This window comes from Salmo salar, chromosome ssa13 (assembly GCF_905237065.1).
Source record: "Salmo salar chromosome ssa13, Ssal_v3.1, whole genome shotgun sequence".
NCBI classification, from domain to species: domain Eukaryota; kingdom Metazoa; phylum Chordata; class Actinopteri; order Salmoniformes; family Salmonidae; genus Salmo; species Salmo salar.
Genome location: NC_059454.1, coordinates 40,380,638 through 40,398,321, shown reverse-complemented (window position 1 = coordinate 40,398,321; position 17,684 = coordinate 40,380,638). Strand labels below are relative to the sequence as shown.

Genomic DNA, 17,684 nt, shown 5'->3' with positions numbered 1-17,684 from the left:
TACTAAATATGACCTCCAATTAGAGGCAACGAGGAACAGCTGCCTCCAATTGAAGGTCAACCCAATAAACCCCAACCTAGATATAGACAAACTACAAATACAACATAGAAATAGAGAACATAGAACAAACACAAAAACACCCCCTGTCACGCCCTGACCACTCTACCATAGAAAATAACAACGTATATTGGTCAGGACGTGACAAATACCTGGTGTTGTCATCACACCGTTCCATGGTTAGTGCAGGCAGTAGAGGAGGGTATAACCTACTATTGTACACTAATCTTTCAACATTACCATGGGTTGAAGAACTGAATGTGGCACATTTCAGAATGAATCAAACCACTATTTCCTTTCTTTCATGTGTAAAGTCTCTCCAAACCTGTTTTTTATTATTCATGAATACTTTCCTAAACCTAAATCATCTACAGGATCAGAGTATTTTTTGAATCTACCAATTGGTGCTGAAACGGAGATAAATATGCATATATTAAGAAGGATTTATTTAATTGAGCCCAAATATTCTGAACCCGTTCTCTCAATAAATATTCTAGTGAGTCTGTCGACAAAATTCAAACTAAGTGAAATACAAAATCTGTTAGCTAGCGGAGAGTTTTCAGCTGTTAAATGAAATGTATTCAGAGCACGCGACGTAGCCACACCTGCAGATTGTATTACGCAACTGAATAAGGTACGTTTGAATACCAAAGTGATTAGGAAAGGCATGCGTAGGAAAGGCCTTCCTAGGTCTGAATCGGCCCCTTACTGCCCACTGTACTATAAGTCTCCGCTAGAGTAAGTGGAGCTGATTAAATTTCTGATATGAGAAATTATATCTGGAGTTTATGGGTATATGCAGTTTGAGCATGACTATATTGACTGGTCTAATATATCCTGTTGAATGCTTCTGTTCCAGTTTTTGTGTTTCTATGATGAAATATCATGCTGAACAAGATGCTGGTACTGTACTGTCCTCAGGGTGGTGTTGTCACCCATGTGACTGGCTGCATGGGATACTCTGTGGTGCTCAGGGTATAGTGAGGTAGGCCTACACTCTCAAAGGAGTTGACTAATTACTTGGGCCATGATTATTATGCAGAACACATTTGTATACCTCTGGTAAGACATAGCATGGTAACAATGATGACTCAAACAATTCCATTGGGAGATCTTGTATTTTTTTATTATTTATTTAACCTTTATTTAACTAGGCAAGTCAGTTATGAACAAATTCTTATTTACAATGACGGCCAAACCCTAACCCGGACGACGCTGGACCAATTATGCGCCGCCCTATGTGACTCCCAATCACGGCCGGTTGTGATACAGCCTGGAATCAAACCAGGGTATGTAGTGACACCTCTAGCACTGAGATGCAGTGCCTTAGACCGCTGCACCACTCGGGAGCAGATCTGATGGGTGTGCCCTGGTTAGCTGATATTTTAGCTATCTGTCCCCTGGTGCCCCCTCTCTTGATGAGATGGTGAGCATTATGTTTGCGAACACACACACACACACACACACACACACACACACACACACACTTGAATGTAGTGTTTACTCCCACCATTGAGTTGTGCCATTGTCAAAGTGTTCATAGATAACCCCTCTATTTACCCACCAGGCATGTACAATAGATTCCTATGGTGTTTGTCTTGTTTTTCCCCAGCCTCCGTGCCCCAGTTCACCAATTCCCCAACTCTGATTGTGATGGTTGGACTGCCTGCCAGGGGGAAGACATACATATCCAAGAAGCTCACCCGCTATCTCAACTGGATAGGGGTTCCCACAAAAGGTCAGTTTACACACACTAGCCAAGTTCAATGATCTGAGGTGTGCTTGAGTGCCCATGCACATCACTGAGGACTGGAGTTGATGGTCTTTCGCTCTGCGGCCCCTATTGTCTATCATCTATCGTCTAGTCTTCAACTTGGGCCAGTATCGCAGGGAAGCAGTCCAGAGCTACAAGAGCTTTGAGTTCTTCAGACCGGACAATGAGGAGGCCATGCAGATTCGCAAGTACGTGATGCTGCAGGTTTGACGGGTTGCTCTATCAATGTTATGAAGCTATGGTGGCGTCTGAAATGGCACCCTATTTCCCTATAATGCTAGACTTTTCCACTACCTTTTGTGCATTGTCAAAGTAGCACTGCACAACAGTATATAGGGAAAAGGGTGCACAGCAAATTTGCAAGTGTTCAAATCTCGGTGTTGTGGTAAACATTGTTGTGAGTGCTATCTGAGTGTTGATTCTAGTGGGGTTAACACCAGGGGGATTGAAATTGACACCACATGTGGTGAATAAATGAAGTGTTATTTCAATCACAGTGGAATCAACACTGCATGGTGTTATTACTTGACTGTGTTAAGTTCATTTCTGTTAACGAGCCTAGTGGTTAGAGCGTTGGAGCGCCAGTAACCGAAAGGCTAGTGGATCGAATCCCCAAGCTGGCAAGGTCAAAATCTGTTGTTCTGCCCCTGAACAAGGCAGTTACCCACTGTTCCTAGGCCGTCATTATAAATAAGAATTTGTTCTTAACTGACTTGCCTAGTTAAATAAAGGTTAAATAAAAAAAATCTTTGTGAAAAACAAATGGGAGGGTCTTCATTATCATATTTCCCAGCATGCTTTGTTGCAGGTTGATTCTTATAACAATTTGTTTTAATATCTGTGCTTCCTCATGCACATTGATTTATTAATTGATATTAAACAATACTTTATTTATTTTATTTTTATTTCACCTTTATTTAACCAGGTAGGCAAGTTGAGAACAAGTTCTCATTTACAACTGCGACCTGGCCAAGATTAAGCAAAGCAGTTTGACACATATAACAACACAGAGTTACACATGGAGTAAAACAAACATACAGTCAATAATACAGTAGAAAAATAAGTCTATATACAATGTGAGCAAATGAGGTGAGATAAGGGAGGTAAAGGCAATAAATTGGCCATGGTGGCGAAGTAAATACAATATAGCAATTAAAACACTGGAATGGTAGATTTGACAGTAGATGAGTGTGCAAAGTAGAAATACTGGGGTGCAAAGGAGCAAAATAAATACAGTAGGGGAAGACGTAGTTGTTTGGGCTAGATCTAGATGGGCTATGTACAGGTGCAGTGATCTGTGAGCTGCTCTGACAGCTGGTGCTTAAAGCTAGTGAGGGATATAAGTGTTTCCAGTTTCAGAGATTTTTGTAGTTCGTTCCAGTCATTGGCAGCAGAGAACTGGAAGGAGAGGCGGCCAAACGAGGAATTGGCTTTGGGGGTGACAAGTGAGATATACCTGCTGGAACGCGTGCTACGGGTGGGTGTAGCTATGGTGACCAGCAAGCAGAGATAAGGCGGGACTTTACCTAGCAGGGTCTTGTAGATGACCTGGAGCCAGTGGGTTTGGCGACGAGTATGAAGCGATGGCCAGCCAACGAGAGCGTACAGGTCACAGTGGTGGGTAGTATATGGGACTTTGGTGACAAAACAGATGGCACTGTGATAGACTGCATCCAATTTGTTGAGTAGGGTATTGGAGGCTATTTTGTAAATGACATCGCCAAAGTCGAGGATCGGTAAGAGTTTACAGTCTAACCAGACACCCAGGTATTTGTAGTTGTCCACATATTCTAAGTCAGAACCGTCCAGAGTAGTGATGCTGGACAGGCGGGCAGGTGCAGGCAGCGATCGGTTGAAGAGCATGCATTTAGTTTTACTTGTATTTAAGAGCAGTTGTAGGCCACGGAAGGAGAGTTGTATGGCATTGAAGCTCGTCTGGAGGGTTGTTAACACAGTGTCCAAAGATGGGCCAGAAGTATACAGAATGGTGTCGTCTGCGTAGAGGTGGATCAGAGACTCACCAGCAGCAAGAGCGACATCATTGATGTATACAGAGAAGAGAGTCGGCCCAAGAATTGAACCCTGTGGCACCCCCATAGAGACTGCCAGAGGCCCGGACAACAGGCCCTCAGATTTGACACACTGAACTCTGTCGGAGAAGTAGTTGGTGAACCAGTCGAGGCAATCATTTGAGAAACCAAGGCTGTTGAGTCTGCCGATGAGGATGTGGTGATTGACAGAGTTGAAAGCCTTGGCCAGGTCAATGAATACGGCTGCACAGTACTGTTTCTAATCGATGGCGGTTAAGATATCGTTTAGGACCTTGAGCGTGGCTGAGGTGCACCCATGACCAGCTCTGAAACCAGATTGCATAGCGGAGAAGGTACGGTGGGATTCGAAATGGTCGGTGATCTGTTTGTTAACTTGGCTTTCGAAGACCTTAGAAAGGCAGGGTAGGATAGATATAGGTCTGTAGCAGTTTGGGTCAAGAGTATCCCACCCTTTGAAGAGGAGGATGACCACAGCTGCTTTCCAATCTTTGGGAAATACAATTTGTAGGGGTTGGACTTATTGTTATCGAGATGGTTGTTCCAGTTTAGATGGGTTGGGTAGTCTTGTCAAGTCCTTCACCATAGCAGCCATTTTGAATGCAGGTCGTGGGTGATAAAATATTCCAATTGTTGAACATCCTCCCTCTGGCTGGATTTTGATAGGAATGACTAATCACTTCACAAACCAGTGTATTGTGACTTGCATGTCTGATGTGGCACGTGAGCCAGGATTTTCAGACCACAATTTGACATTTACATTTTAGTCATTTAGCAGACGCTCTTATCTGTGTGACATACATTTCATGCAATTTCATGCATTTTTTTTTGTACTGGGCCCCGTGGGAATCGAACCCACAACCCTGGCGTTGCACACACCATGCTGGCATTGCAAACACCGTGCTCTACCAACTGAGCCACAGGGAAGGCTATAATGTTGAGGATAACTAAGGCCATAACTAAAGGCCTTATGAAATGTATAATATATGGTCATAAAGGGTTTACTTTTAATTCAAACACATTCACTAGCAAAAAAATACCATAACACTGAGAAAGTTTAACAGCATCAACTCTAAAAGTGTGTTAATTTAACTAAGTGTTAATTTAACATGCCGGGGAACCAACACCAGGGGTGTGTAAAGGAGCCGCTGTTTAAATTGGCGCCGAAGAGGATGGCTGACGTTTCATATGCTCCTAACCAATTGTGCTCTTTTGGTTTTTTTGCAACTTATTTTTGTACTTATTTTGTACATAATGTTTCTGCTACCGAAAAGAACTTCTGGACATCAGAACAGTGATTACTCACCAGAAAGTGGAAGAAGCTTTTTCCTTTAACGAGTCCAACAAGAAGGATATACTGCTCTTCCGGGAACTTGCCCAAAGAAAAGACGGAGGAAAAGAGGACGCAGATCGGGCTGTTTTCTGAGAATCTGTGGCGAGCGAGTAAACTCTCACTGCCATCCATTCTACTTGCTAACATGAAATCATTGGAAAATAAAATTGATGACTTACAATTATCCTACCAACGGGACATTAAGAACTGTAATATCTTATGTTTCACCAAGTCGTGGCTGAACAACGACACGGATAATATAGAGCTGGCGGGATTTTCCATGCACCGGCAGAACAGAGAAGCTACGCCTGGTAAGACGAGGGGTGGGGTTGTGTGTCTTTTTGTCAATAACAGCTGGTGAGCGATGTCTAATATTAAAGAAGTCTCGGTGTTGCTCACCTGAATTAGAGTACATTTTGATAAGCTGTAGACCACGCTATCTACCAAGAGAGTTCTCATCTATATTATTCATAGCCGTCTATTTTACCACCACAGACCGATGCTGGCACTAAAACCGCACTCAACCAACTCTATAAGGCCATAAGCAAACAAGAAAATGCTCACCCAGAAGTGGTGCTCCTAATGGCCAGGGACTTTAATGCAGGGAAACTTAAATCAGTTTTACCACATTTTTACCAGTAGGCACATGTGCAACCAGAGGAAAAAAAACTCTAGACCACCATTACTCCACACACAGAGATGCATACAAAGCTCTCCCCTGCCCTCCATTTGGCAAATCTAACCATAATTATATCCTACTGATTCCTGCTTACAAACAAAAACTAAAGCAGGAAGTACCAGTGACTCGCTCAATAAGGAAGTGGTCAGATGACGCGGATGCTACGCTACAGGACTGTTTTGCTAGCACAGACTGGAATATGTTCCGGGATTGATCCAATGGCATTGAGTAAACCACCTCAGTCATTGGCTTCATCAATAAGTGCATCGATGACGTCGTCCCCACAGTGACCGTACCTACATATCCCAACCAGAAGTCATGGATTAGAGGCAACATCCGCATTGAGCTAAAAGCTAGAGCTGCCGCTTTCAAGGAGCGGGAAACTAATCCGGACGCTTATAAGAAATCCCACTATGCCCTCAGACTAACCATCAAACAAGCAAAGCGTCAATACAGGATTAAGATTGAATTCTACCACACCGGCTCTGACGCTCGTCGGATGTGGCAGGGCTTGCAAACTATTACAGATTACAAAGGGAAACCCAGACGCGAGCTGCCCAGTGACGCGAGCCTAGCAGACAAGCTAAATGCCTTTTATGCTCGCTTTGAGGCCAGCAAAACTGAAGCATGCACGAGAGCACCAGCTGTTCTGGATGACTGTGTGATAACGCTCTCGGTAGCCGATGTGAGCAAGACCTTTATACAGGTCAACATTCACAAAGCCGCCGGGCCAGGTGGATTACCAGGACGTGTACTCAAAGCAAGTGTCTTCACTGAGATTTTCAACCTCTCCCTGACTGAGTCTGTAATATCTACATGTTTCAAGCAGACCACCATAGTCCTTGTGCCCAAGGAAGCGAAGGTAACCTGCCTAAATGATTACCGTCATTTAGCACTCATTTCGGGAGCCATGAAGTGCTGTAAAAGGCTGGTCATGGCTCACATCAACAGCATCCTCCTGGATACCCTAGACCCACTCCAATTCACATACCACCCCAACAGATCCACAGATGATGCAATCTCAATCGCACACCACACCCTTTCCCACCTGGACAAAAGGAACACCTATGTGAGAATGCTGTTCATTGACTACAGCTCAGCGTTCAACACCATAGTGCCCACGAAGCTCATCACTAAGCTAAGGACCCTGGGACTAAACACCTCCCTCTGCAACTGGATCCTTGATTTCCTGACGGGCCTTCCCCAGGTTGTAAGGGAAGGCAACAACACGTCTGCCACACTGATCCTCAACACTGGGGCCCCTCAGGGGTGTGTACTTAGTCCCCTCCTATACTCCCTGTTCACCCAGGACTGCGTGGCCAGGCATGACTCCAACACCATCATTAAGTTTGCGGACAACACAACTGTGGTAGGCCTGATCACCAACAACGATGAGACAGCCTATAGGGAGGAGGTCAGAGAACTGGCCGTGTGGTGCCAGGACAACAACCTCTCCCTCAATGTGAGCAAGACAAAGGAGCTGATCGTGGACTACAGGAAAAGGCAGGCCAAAAAGGCCCCCATTAACATCAACGGGGCTGTAGTGGAGCGGGTCAAGACAACAAACTATCATGGTCCAAACACACCAAGACAGTTGTGAAGAGGGCACAAAAAAACCTTTTCCCCCTCAGGAGACTGAAAAGATTTGGCATGGGTCACCAGATCCTCAGAATAGTTTCAGAAGAAAGTTCTTTGTTTCTAGCCATTTTGAGCCTGTAATTTAACCCACAAATGCTGATGCTCCAGATACTCAACTAGTCTAAAGAAGGCCAGTTTTATTGCTTCCTTAATCAGAACAACAGTTTTCATCCGTGCTAACATAATTCCAAAAGGGTTTTCTAATGATCAATTATCCTTTTAAAATGATCAACTTGGATTAGCTAAGGACCCAACGTGCCATTGGAACACAGGAGTGATGGTTGCTGATAATGGGCCTCTGTACGCCTATGTAGATATTCCATATAAAATCAGCCGTTTCCAGCTACAACAGTCATTTACAACATTAACAATGTCTACACTGTATTTCTGATCAATTTTATGTTATTTTAATGGACAAAGAATGTGCTTTTCTTTCAAAAACAAGGACATTTCTAAGTGATACCAAAATTTTGAATGGTAATGTATGTCTGCTCCTCTGTGTTATTCCCTGTAGTTGCATTGTTTGTCGTGTTTATGTCCAGACGCTGTTCTTGTTCCGTTGCATGTCAGTCTATATTAAATGGTTCACTCCCTGTACCTGCTTCTCATCTCCTGCATTGGGCATTACACTATTACAGAGATGGTGAAAGAGACAGTTCCTCAGTTTAGGGTTCTTTAATGTTGATTGGAGATGAACAATGTTTGCAATTCTGTGCCATGTCACTCAGCTGTGATTATCCAATTAAATGTCAATTTATCCATTCAAGATGTGGTTTGAAAATAATAAACATGAATACAATGGCATCAATACTAAGATAAGGCACATTCATTTAGCAATAACAAACAAGATACAACTCTCATCTGTTATAATAATCCAATGACTGAAACGAAAATACAAGTAGCTTGCAACAATAGACTAACCAGCTAACAATTACAGGCGAAAATGTATCTAGCATAAAAACGAGACACACAATGCTGTAATAATGATGAAAATATTCTTATACTATTGACTGTACTCACGCACAGTAATGAATAAATTGGTCAGAAAGAAAATAATGTCCAAAACTGAAATTTGTGTTCACAGTAGTAGGTGGCGAGCTGCACTTGGTAATGCACTAAACACTCTGCCAGCTTGTGATAGCTGTGACTTCATCACCGAGTGCTTTAAAGGAACAGGCTTTCTTACACTGTGATTGTTAAAATTCTGATCTCAAATTTGTGGTGTGACAATTCGGACACAGTCTATAGCAGCGTTCTCCTACTGCATCGACCAATGTTTGCGTGCCACGTCATCGACTGACTAATTGCTATAACATATGATGTGGTTAGCTGATACATAAAATACCTGTCCAGGTATTGTAAGATCTGGCATGCATCAGCAACGCCTGGGCAGAGGAAGGCTCCCTAGGACTGTGGTGGTTTGTGTGTAGTATTATGTAACAATTGATTTGCTAAGTCCTTTTGTGTTGTACGATTTATCTTTCTGTGGTTTGTTAATCCAATGATTTCGCCCTGTATTTTCTTTCTCAGGGCCTGTGCTTCAAATGCCCTTAAAGATGTAGTTATCTACTTCTCGAAGGAACATGGACAAGTAGCTGTGAGTAAGAGGACAACTTAAAACTGTCCCTCTGAGCTGACAGTCGATAGACACACACCATACCTCATATATGAGTGAGACATACAGTACTCAGGGCGACAAGGCATTGAACTTCACGCATACTGTACAGACACACTGGACATCAAATACTTTACACTTCCAAGGTCCCCCTGGGTAAAAAGGGATTATGACTACTATGGGAGTTACAGATTAAATAATGGTTAAATAAATATACACTGTACCCACTGTTCCTCCTAGCATCAGAAGTCCACAAAGTTCTGCAACAGTGAGTGGAATGTCCTCTTCCCTCCAGGTGTTTGATGCCACCAACACAACACGGGAGAGGAGGGTATCCATTGTGAGCTTTGCCAAGGAAAAAGGCTATAAGGCAGGTTCCGGTGCAGGCAGTCCTGTAACTGCTACTATACATCATTAATAAACAATTATTCTACAACTGCACCAGCTAAATACATATTCAGATGGTGATATACATTAAACCTCAATTTTGAACTCTAGAAAAAAAAAAAAAATGGAATAATGAACACTACTCACTTTCTCTGAACAACTGAATTTTCCTCACAGGTATTTTTTGTGGAGTCCATTTGTGATGATCCAGACATCATTGCACAGAATATTACGGTGAGAAAGTCTCCTCTCAAACTTCACTCTCAAATACCAGAGGGCTCTATGTTTCTAAGATTTTAAACTCTACACTGTGACATTGACCTTTGTCCCAGGACGTGAAGGTGAGCAGCCCAGACTATCTGAACTGTGACAAGGAGGAGGCACTGGCAGACTTCCTGAAACGTATCGAGTGCTACAAGCAAACCTATGTGCCACTGGATGATGAGAAAGACAGGTAGAGTTCTGTCATTGATGCTTCTCAGATTATGCCAACTAGCCTGGTCCCTGATCTGTTTGTACTGTCTTGCCAACTCCTGTATGGTCTTTGCCACAAACAAATCTGGGGCCAAGCTTTATGCTAACAGCTGTTCTCCACGAATTAGAGAAAGAGTAAGAACTAAACTGAAAAAAATACTTGCTTAACACAAAATCCATCTATTCTTCTGTCTCCCTATATTTCCCCTACATGTAATCGTGTCATGCACCTGTCTTAGAGAATAATTGTCTCCCTATGTGGCTCTCTCTATATCTCTCCTACCAAGGCGCCTGTCTTACATCAAAATCTTCAACGTGGGCTCTAGGTACCTGGTGAACTGTGTGCGGGACCATATCCAGAGCCGGATAGTCTACTACCTCATGAACATCCACGTCACGCCGCGCTCCATCTACCTGAGCCGCCACGGGGAGAGCAATATGAACCTGTTGGGTTGCATTGGGGGAGACTCCGGACTCTCTCCCAGGGGTCATAAGGTCAGTAGGCCACACAGGCTCTGTCTTTATGACATTCATCTCGGCACCCAGAACCTAATCAGCTAACATTCTAATGTTAAGGCTGTCACCAGAGACTAATATGACATCATTGTTTTAATCCAGATATACAGTGCATTCGGAAAGTATTCAAACCCCTTCTGTTTTCCCACTTTTTCTACGTTACAGCCTTATTCTAAAATTGATTAAATGTTTTTTTTCTCTCATCAATATACACACATACCCAATAATGACAAAGCAAAAACAGTTTTTTTTTGTGCAAAAAAGAAATACATAAATGAAATATTTCATTTACATAAGTGTTCAGACCCTTTTACTCAGTACTTTGTTGAAGCATATTTGGCAGCGATTACAGCCTCGAGTCTTCTTGGGTATGATGCTACAAGTTTGGCACACCTGTATTTGGGGAGTTTCTCCCATTTTTCTTTGCAGATCCTCTCAAGCTCTGTAAAGTAGATGGGGGGGGGGGCCTCGCTGTACAGCTATTTCCAGGTCTCTCCAGAAATGTTTGATCGGGTTCAAGTCCGGACACTGGCTGGGCCACTCAAGGACATTCAGAGACTTGTCCCGAAGCCACTCTTGCATTGCCTTGGCTATGTGCTTAGGGTCGTTGTCCTGTTGGAAGTTGAACCTTCACCCCAGTCTGAGGTCCTGAGCTCTCTGGAGCAGGTTTTTATCAAGGATCTCTCTGTACTTTGCTCCATTCATCTTTCCCTTGATCCTGATTAGTCACCCAGTCCCTGCCATGCTTCACCGTAGGGATAGTGCCAGGTTTCCTCCAGATGTGATGCTTGGCATTCAGGCCAAAGAGTTCAATCTTGGTTTCATCAAACCAGAGAATCTTGTTTCTCATGGTCTGAGAGTCCTTTAGGTGCCTTTTGGCAAACTCCAAGTGGGTTGTCATGTGCCTTTTACTGAGGAGTGACTTCTGTCTGGCCACTCTACCATGAAGACCTGATTTGTGTAGTGCTGCAGAGATGTCCTTCTGGAAGGTTCTCCCATCTCCACAGAGGAAGTCTGGAGCTCTGTCAGAGTGACCATCGGGTTCTTGGTCAACTCCCTGACCAAGGCCCTCTCCCCCGATATCTCAGTTTGGCTGGGCAGACAGTTCTAGGAAGAGTCTTCCATTTAAGAATGATGGAGGCCACTGTGTTCTTGGGGACCTTCAATGCTGCAGACATTTTTTGGTACCCTTCCCCAGATCTGTGCCTCAACAAAAATCCTGTCTCGGAGCTCTACGGACAATTCCTTCGACCTCATGGCTTGGTTTTTGCTCTGATATTGCACTGTAAACTGTGGGACCTTATATAGACAGGTGTGTGAATTTCCAAATCATATTCAATCAATTGAATTTACCACAGGTGGACTCCAATCAAGTTGTAGAAACATCTCAAGTATGATCAATGGAAACGGGATGCACCTGAGCTCAATTTCAAGTCTCATAGCAAAGGGTCTGAATACTTATGTAAATAAGGTATTTCTGTTTTTTATTTTTAATATATTTGCAATAATTTGTCAACCTATTTTCACTTTGTCATTATGGGTATTGTGTGTAGATTGAGGAACATTTGTTATTTAATCCATTTTAGAATAAGTCTGTACCGTAACAATGTGGAAAAGGTCAAGGGGTCTGAATACTTTCCAAATGCATTGTAATTCTATTGTCCCACCCAATGACTCAACGTATTGGTCCCACCCTTATGTAGACAGAAAAAGCCATAAACCTTGGTGCATGTGACATTTAAAATATGTCTAAGAGAGTTGGGTTGAAAGAACAAAGATACAATTTAATTATCCGCAAAGAAAATGGACAATAAAGCAAATTATTATGTAAACAATCCCCCCCACTCCCTGTGAACATGGTCTGTCCCTGTAGTATGCCACTGCCCTGGGAACCTTCATCAAGAGCCAGCATATAAAGGATCTGAAGGTGTGGACCAGTCATATGAAGAGAACCATCCAGACTGCAGAGCATCTGGGGATCCCTTATGAGCAGTGGAAGGCTCTCAACGAGATTGATGCAGTAAGTCAGTGTTTACTGCTGAGTTTAAGCATACATTTTATGTGAGTGTGTACTGCACGTGTATATACAGTTTACAGTGAATGTGTGACCAATTGGGTCACCTGTACACCACAAGACTGTATGTAGTTGTCACGTCCTGACCAGTAAAAGGGGTTATTTGTCATTGTAGTTTGGTCAGGGCGTGGCAGGGGGTGTTTGTTTTGGTGTTTTTGGTTTAGGTTCTATGTTTTCTATTTCTATGTTTAAATATAGTTTTCTATTTCTATGTTGGTTTTTGGTAGGACCTCCAATTAGAGGCAGCTGGTTGTCGTTGTCTCTAATTGGAGGCCATATTTAGTTGAGGTTTGTTTCACTTGTGTTTTGTGGGTGGTTATTTCCTGTATAGTCTCTGCACCTTATGGGACGGTTTCGTCGTTTGTTTCTTTTGTTTAAGTGTTATTTCTAATAAATTAAGAAGATGAGCACTTTACCCGCTGCGCCTTGGTCTGTCCCTTTCGACGCCTCTGACAGAACCACCCACCAAAAAAGGACCAAGCAGCGGAAGAAGGAGCAGCAGGAGAAATATTTGGAGTCGTGGACATGGGAGGAGATCTTAGACGGAAAGGGACCCTGGAGGCAGGCTGGGGAGTACCGGCGACCAAGGGAGGAACTGGAGGCAGCAAAGGCAGAGCGGCGCTATTATGAGGCGCTGTATAAAGGCAAGTGTGAGAGGCAGTCCCAAAAACATTTTTTTGGGGGGGGCACACGGGGAGTTGGGCAGAGTCAGGGTGGAGTCCTGAGCCAACTCCCCGTGCTTACCGTGGGGAGCGGGTGACGAGGAGAGCACCGAGCTACGCAGAAATGCGCACGGTGTCGCCCATACGCACGCACAGTCCGGTGTGGCCAGTAAGGGCTCCGCAGCGTTGCCGGGCAAGAGTTGGCCGGCAGCCAGGGAGAAGTGCGCCGGTGCAGCTCATCTGGCCACCAGTGCGTCTCCTCGGTCCAGCTTACCCTGCGCCTGCTCTACGCATGGCAGCCCTCACTCTCCAGCACAGCACAGTTCGCCCGTGCCGGGCTACAGTGACTACTCAGCCAGGACGGGGTGTGCCAGCCCTGAGTTCCAGACCACCGGTGCGCCTCCACGGCCCAGTGTGCCCCGTGCCCGCACCCAATCTCCTGTAAGTCTCCCCAGTCCGGGGACACCGGTCCCAGCTCCACGCAGGAGGCCTCTAGCGATGCTCCTCAGCCCGGAGCTTCCAGCGACACTCCTCAGCCCGGGGCCTCCAGCGACGCCCCTCAGCCCGGGGCCTCCAGCGACGCCCCTCAGCCCGGGGCCTCCAGCGACGCCCCTCAGCCCGGGGCCGGTGTAGCACAGGGACCGTCGTTGACGGTGGCCACCCTCCCTTTAAGTTTGGGGTTGTTTTTGTGGGGTTTTTGTTTTTGATTTTGAGGTGCATTCGGGATCTGCACCTTTGGGGGGGGGGGCTACTGTCACGTCCTGACCAGTAAAAGGGGTTATTTGTCATTGTAGTTTGGTCAGGGTATGGCAGGGGGTGTTTGTTTTGGTGTTTTTGGTTTAGGTTCTATGTTTAAATCTATTTTTTTATTTCTATGTTGGGTTTTTGGTAGGACCTCCAATTAGAGGGAGCTGGTTGTCGTGGGTGGTTATTTCCTGTATAGTCTGTGCACCTTATGGGACTGTTTCGTTTGTTTCTTTTGTTTAGGTGTTATTACTAATAAATTAAGAAGATGAGCACTTTACCCGCTGCGCCTTGGTCCAATCCTTATGACGCTTATGACAGTAGTAGCCTACTGAGCTAAAGATAAGGCATTACCCCGAAGAGCTAACAGAAGTTTTTGGGTCTCAGGATAGGTTACTCATCATTGTGTGTGCCTGTACCACTCATTGACATCTTCCCTGCACCGTCCGTTCCTCGTCAGGGTGTGTGTGAGGAGTTGACGTATGAGGAGATCCAGGACAACCACCCAGAGGAGTTTGCACTGAGAGACCAGGACAAGTACCGCTACCGTTACCCCAAGGGAGAGGTAGGACCCGTCTTAATTCACCACACATGGCATTGCTCACCAAATACACACAAAATATACATACACTGTACATTACTCTCAGACATACTGTAGCGACCTTAGTACTGTACATACCCTAGCGATCTTAGTATAACACCTAGCGATCTTAACACAACACCTAGCGATCTTAATACATCTATCGATATTAGTATAACATCTAGTGATCTTAATACATCTATCGATATTAGTATAACATCTAGCGATCTTAATACACCTATCGATATTAGTATAACATCTAGCGATCTTAATACATCTATCGATATTAGCACAACACCTAGCTGTAACGGCTGTCTTCAGGTAGAGAGGATCCAAACCGCAGCAGGAATGTGGATGCTCATCTTGAATATTTATTTTAAATAAAGTGAACACCAAAACAACAAAACGAAGAACGACAGACCAACAGTTTAACAGGCTATACTTACTACAGCAGTGCTAAAGACAACTACCCACAAAATACCAAACCAAACACACACCTATATATAGGACTCTCAATCAGAGGCAACTAGAAACACCTGCCTCCAATTGAGAGTCCAACACCCAATCCTAAACATAGAAAAACTAAACTAGACAGAACATAGAAATACATACAAAACACAAATCCTCTGCCACGTCCTGACCAAAACTAATACAATTACTCCCTCTGCTGGTCAGGACGTGACACTAGCGATCTTAGTACAACACCTAGCGATCTTAGTACAACACCTAACGATCTTAGTATAACACCTAGCGATCTTAATACATCTTTCGATATTAGTACAACACCTAGCGATATTAGTACAACACCTAGCGATATTACCTATAACATACCTATATTATCTGTCTCTGGGTTGATTCACAATGCTGAGCCAAGCCGAGCTGGAAAGGCAAGAAAGAAAATGTAGTGTATGGTTCAGGTTGGTGCAATAGTGGGAAAAATTTCTTATTTTTTGTTGGTCCGATTATTTTTCCTCTCTCTACTACAGTCATATGAAGACCTGGTCCACCGTCTGGAGCCAGTGATTATGGAGCTGGAGAGACAGGAGAATGTGCTGGTTGTGTGTCACCAAGCTGTCATGCGTTGTCTGCTGGCCTACTTACTAGACAAAACCGCAGGTACAGTTGGACAACAGTTCAACAATATATGGGTTTATTTGGTATTGTCTTAAGATAATGAAGCTTGTCAGGTCAAAGATAATCACAGCACCCAGAACCAAATCTTGCATGTGCGCTGGTTGCAAGGCTGTCAGGAGAGACTAGGTCTAAGATGTACAACCTTTTCTCTCCACAGATGAGTTGCCATACCTAAAATGTCCTCTTCATACGGTGCTCAAACTTACACCGGTGGCCTATGGTAAGTTGTTGTCAAATGAATAATTTCATAATTTCAATTTCACTCATGGCTCTTTCGCTCCTGATACAGGATGTAAAGTGGAGCATGTTTTCCTAAATGTTGAGGCAGTCAACACGCACAGAGAGAGACCTGGGGTGAGCTTTACAAAACATGTACATTTATTGCAAGCACAATATTTAAAAAAAAGTATAATAGATTCCGCAAATCTAACACTGACTCCATTTGTGTTATTGTTGTTGTAGAATGTGGACGTATCTAGAGACCCAGAAGAGGCCTTGAAGACTATTCCTGACCACTTTTGAATATGATTTAGAGCAGGGGTGGCCAATTCCAGTCCTCGAGGGCCTGATTGGTATCACAGTTTTGCCCCAGCCCCAGCTCACACACCTGACTCCAATAATCACCTAATCATGATCTTCAGTTTAGAATGCAATTTGATTAATCAGCTGTGTTTCCTAGGGATGGAGAAAAAGTGTGACACCAATCAGGCCCCCGAGGACTGGAGTTGCCCACCCCTGATTTAGAGGATATGGACTCTAGGACCATAATTATGCTTTAAACTTTATTTTCAATCAATTATGACTGCGTACCTTTTCAGGTTAAACCTTGTCAAACGCAGCAAGTGGCAAAGGGGGAAAAAAGACAAGGGAGAAGACTGGATGAATACAAGATCAAATATGACAAACCCCACTGCCTATAAAAACACTGAGGGGGACAATTGACTGATTTCTTCCTCCTCTGTGGCAACATAGGCTAAAGTCAAGTACTGAATGAGCATGTGTTGTTTATTGACCTATAATGTGCAAGCAATATGCCTCGGTCTGCTCAATCTGACCCTGGTGTCTCATACCAGACATTTAGTGAAGCGCAGTCAGACAGGTGGTGTCAGAAGTAGTTTGGCACTAATGTGAAAGTGGCCCAACATGTTGTCATTCAAACATTTTCTCAGGCAATTCTTACATTAGGCTGCAGGATAAATGATCATACTTAAGTGAAAGTAAAGTTCAAAAGGTCATCCATTCTAGTGAACTGTTATAGGTCCAATGCAGCCGTTTTAATTGTTTTATGTACCTTACTGTGATTGTTTAAAAACAATTTAAAGAAACAAAAATAGATTCTTAGCTAAGACAAGTTTCTCAAGCAAGAATGTTGATAGGACTGTCTGTTAGTGGTCTGACTGGGGAAGGGAAAACTGAGAACTAGCTGTTATTGGCAGAGAGGTTTGGAACTGGCTTTGTTATTGGTCTATTAACTAATTTACCACCTGGAGATGTCACCAGGCAGGCCAAACTCCGTCCCACCAAAACAGGCTGACATTTCAGGCAGTCTTTTCAAACAGTTCTTACACTAAAAGGAATTATCATCTAGCAGATGCTCTTCTCCAGAGCAATTTACAGGAGCAATTCGGTTTAAGCACCTTGCTCAAGGGCACATCGACAGATCTTTCACCTAGTCGCCTCAGGAATTTCAACCAGTGACCTTTCGGGTTCCTGGTCCAACACTCTTAACCGCTAGGCTACCTGCCGCCTCATTTTCACAATTTCACAGTATTATTCCAACCTCATAGTGTGGAAATATATAAAACACAGGGAAATCACATTTGACTGAATAAACAAATATTATGTTTGGAGACATTCTGTGATTATTGATGATACTTATGTGGTAGCTAGGTGTCAGAAACACAATGTTGGTTGCAATTAAACTTTGCTGCAGGAGTCCCTTGGCTTGGCTAGATGTGCAACACTGTAC

General features: G+C 43.8%; 1 protein-coding gene across 4 annotated transcripts in view; it reads left to right on the top strand.

Moving 5' to 3' along the window:
* LOC106567104 (6-phosphofructo-2-kinase/fructose-2,6-bisphosphatase) overlaps window positions 1-17,565 on the top strand; it is a 31,578-nt gene extending 14,013 nt beyond the window's left edge. For 2 of the 4 annotated variants that reach the window (XM_014136000.2, XM_014135999.2), the window contains exons 2-14: window positions 1,670-1,795; window positions 1,923-2,019; window positions 9,060-9,126; window positions 9,440-9,514; window positions 9,709-9,765; window positions 9,864-9,985; window positions 10,293-10,500; window positions 12,395-12,541; window positions 14,462-14,566; window positions 15,568-15,697; window positions 15,873-15,935; window positions 16,005-16,069; window positions 16,178-17,565. In XM_014136000.2, the coding sequence (XP_013991475.2) occupies window positions 1,670-1,795; window positions 1,923-2,019; window positions 9,060-9,126; window positions 9,440-9,514; window positions 9,709-9,765; window positions 9,864-9,985; window positions 10,293-10,500; window positions 12,395-12,541; window positions 14,462-14,566; window positions 15,568-15,697; window positions 15,873-15,935; window positions 16,005-16,069; window positions 16,178-16,237 (1,322 nt within the window). In that variant the 3' untranslated portion in view covers window positions 16,238-17,565. Of the gene's footprint in view, window positions 1-1,669; window positions 1,796-1,922; window positions 2,020-9,059; window positions 9,127-9,439; window positions 9,515-9,708; window positions 9,766-9,863; window positions 9,986-10,292; window positions 10,501-12,394; window positions 12,542-13,051; window positions 13,761-14,461; window positions 14,567-15,567; window positions 15,698-15,872; window positions 15,936-16,004; window positions 16,070-16,177 lie in introns of those variants that run through there. The other 2 variants (XM_014136001.2, XM_045693267.1) reach the window with 2 other exon arrangements.
* The last annotated feature ends 119 nt before the right edge of the window (window positions 17,566-17,684 follow it).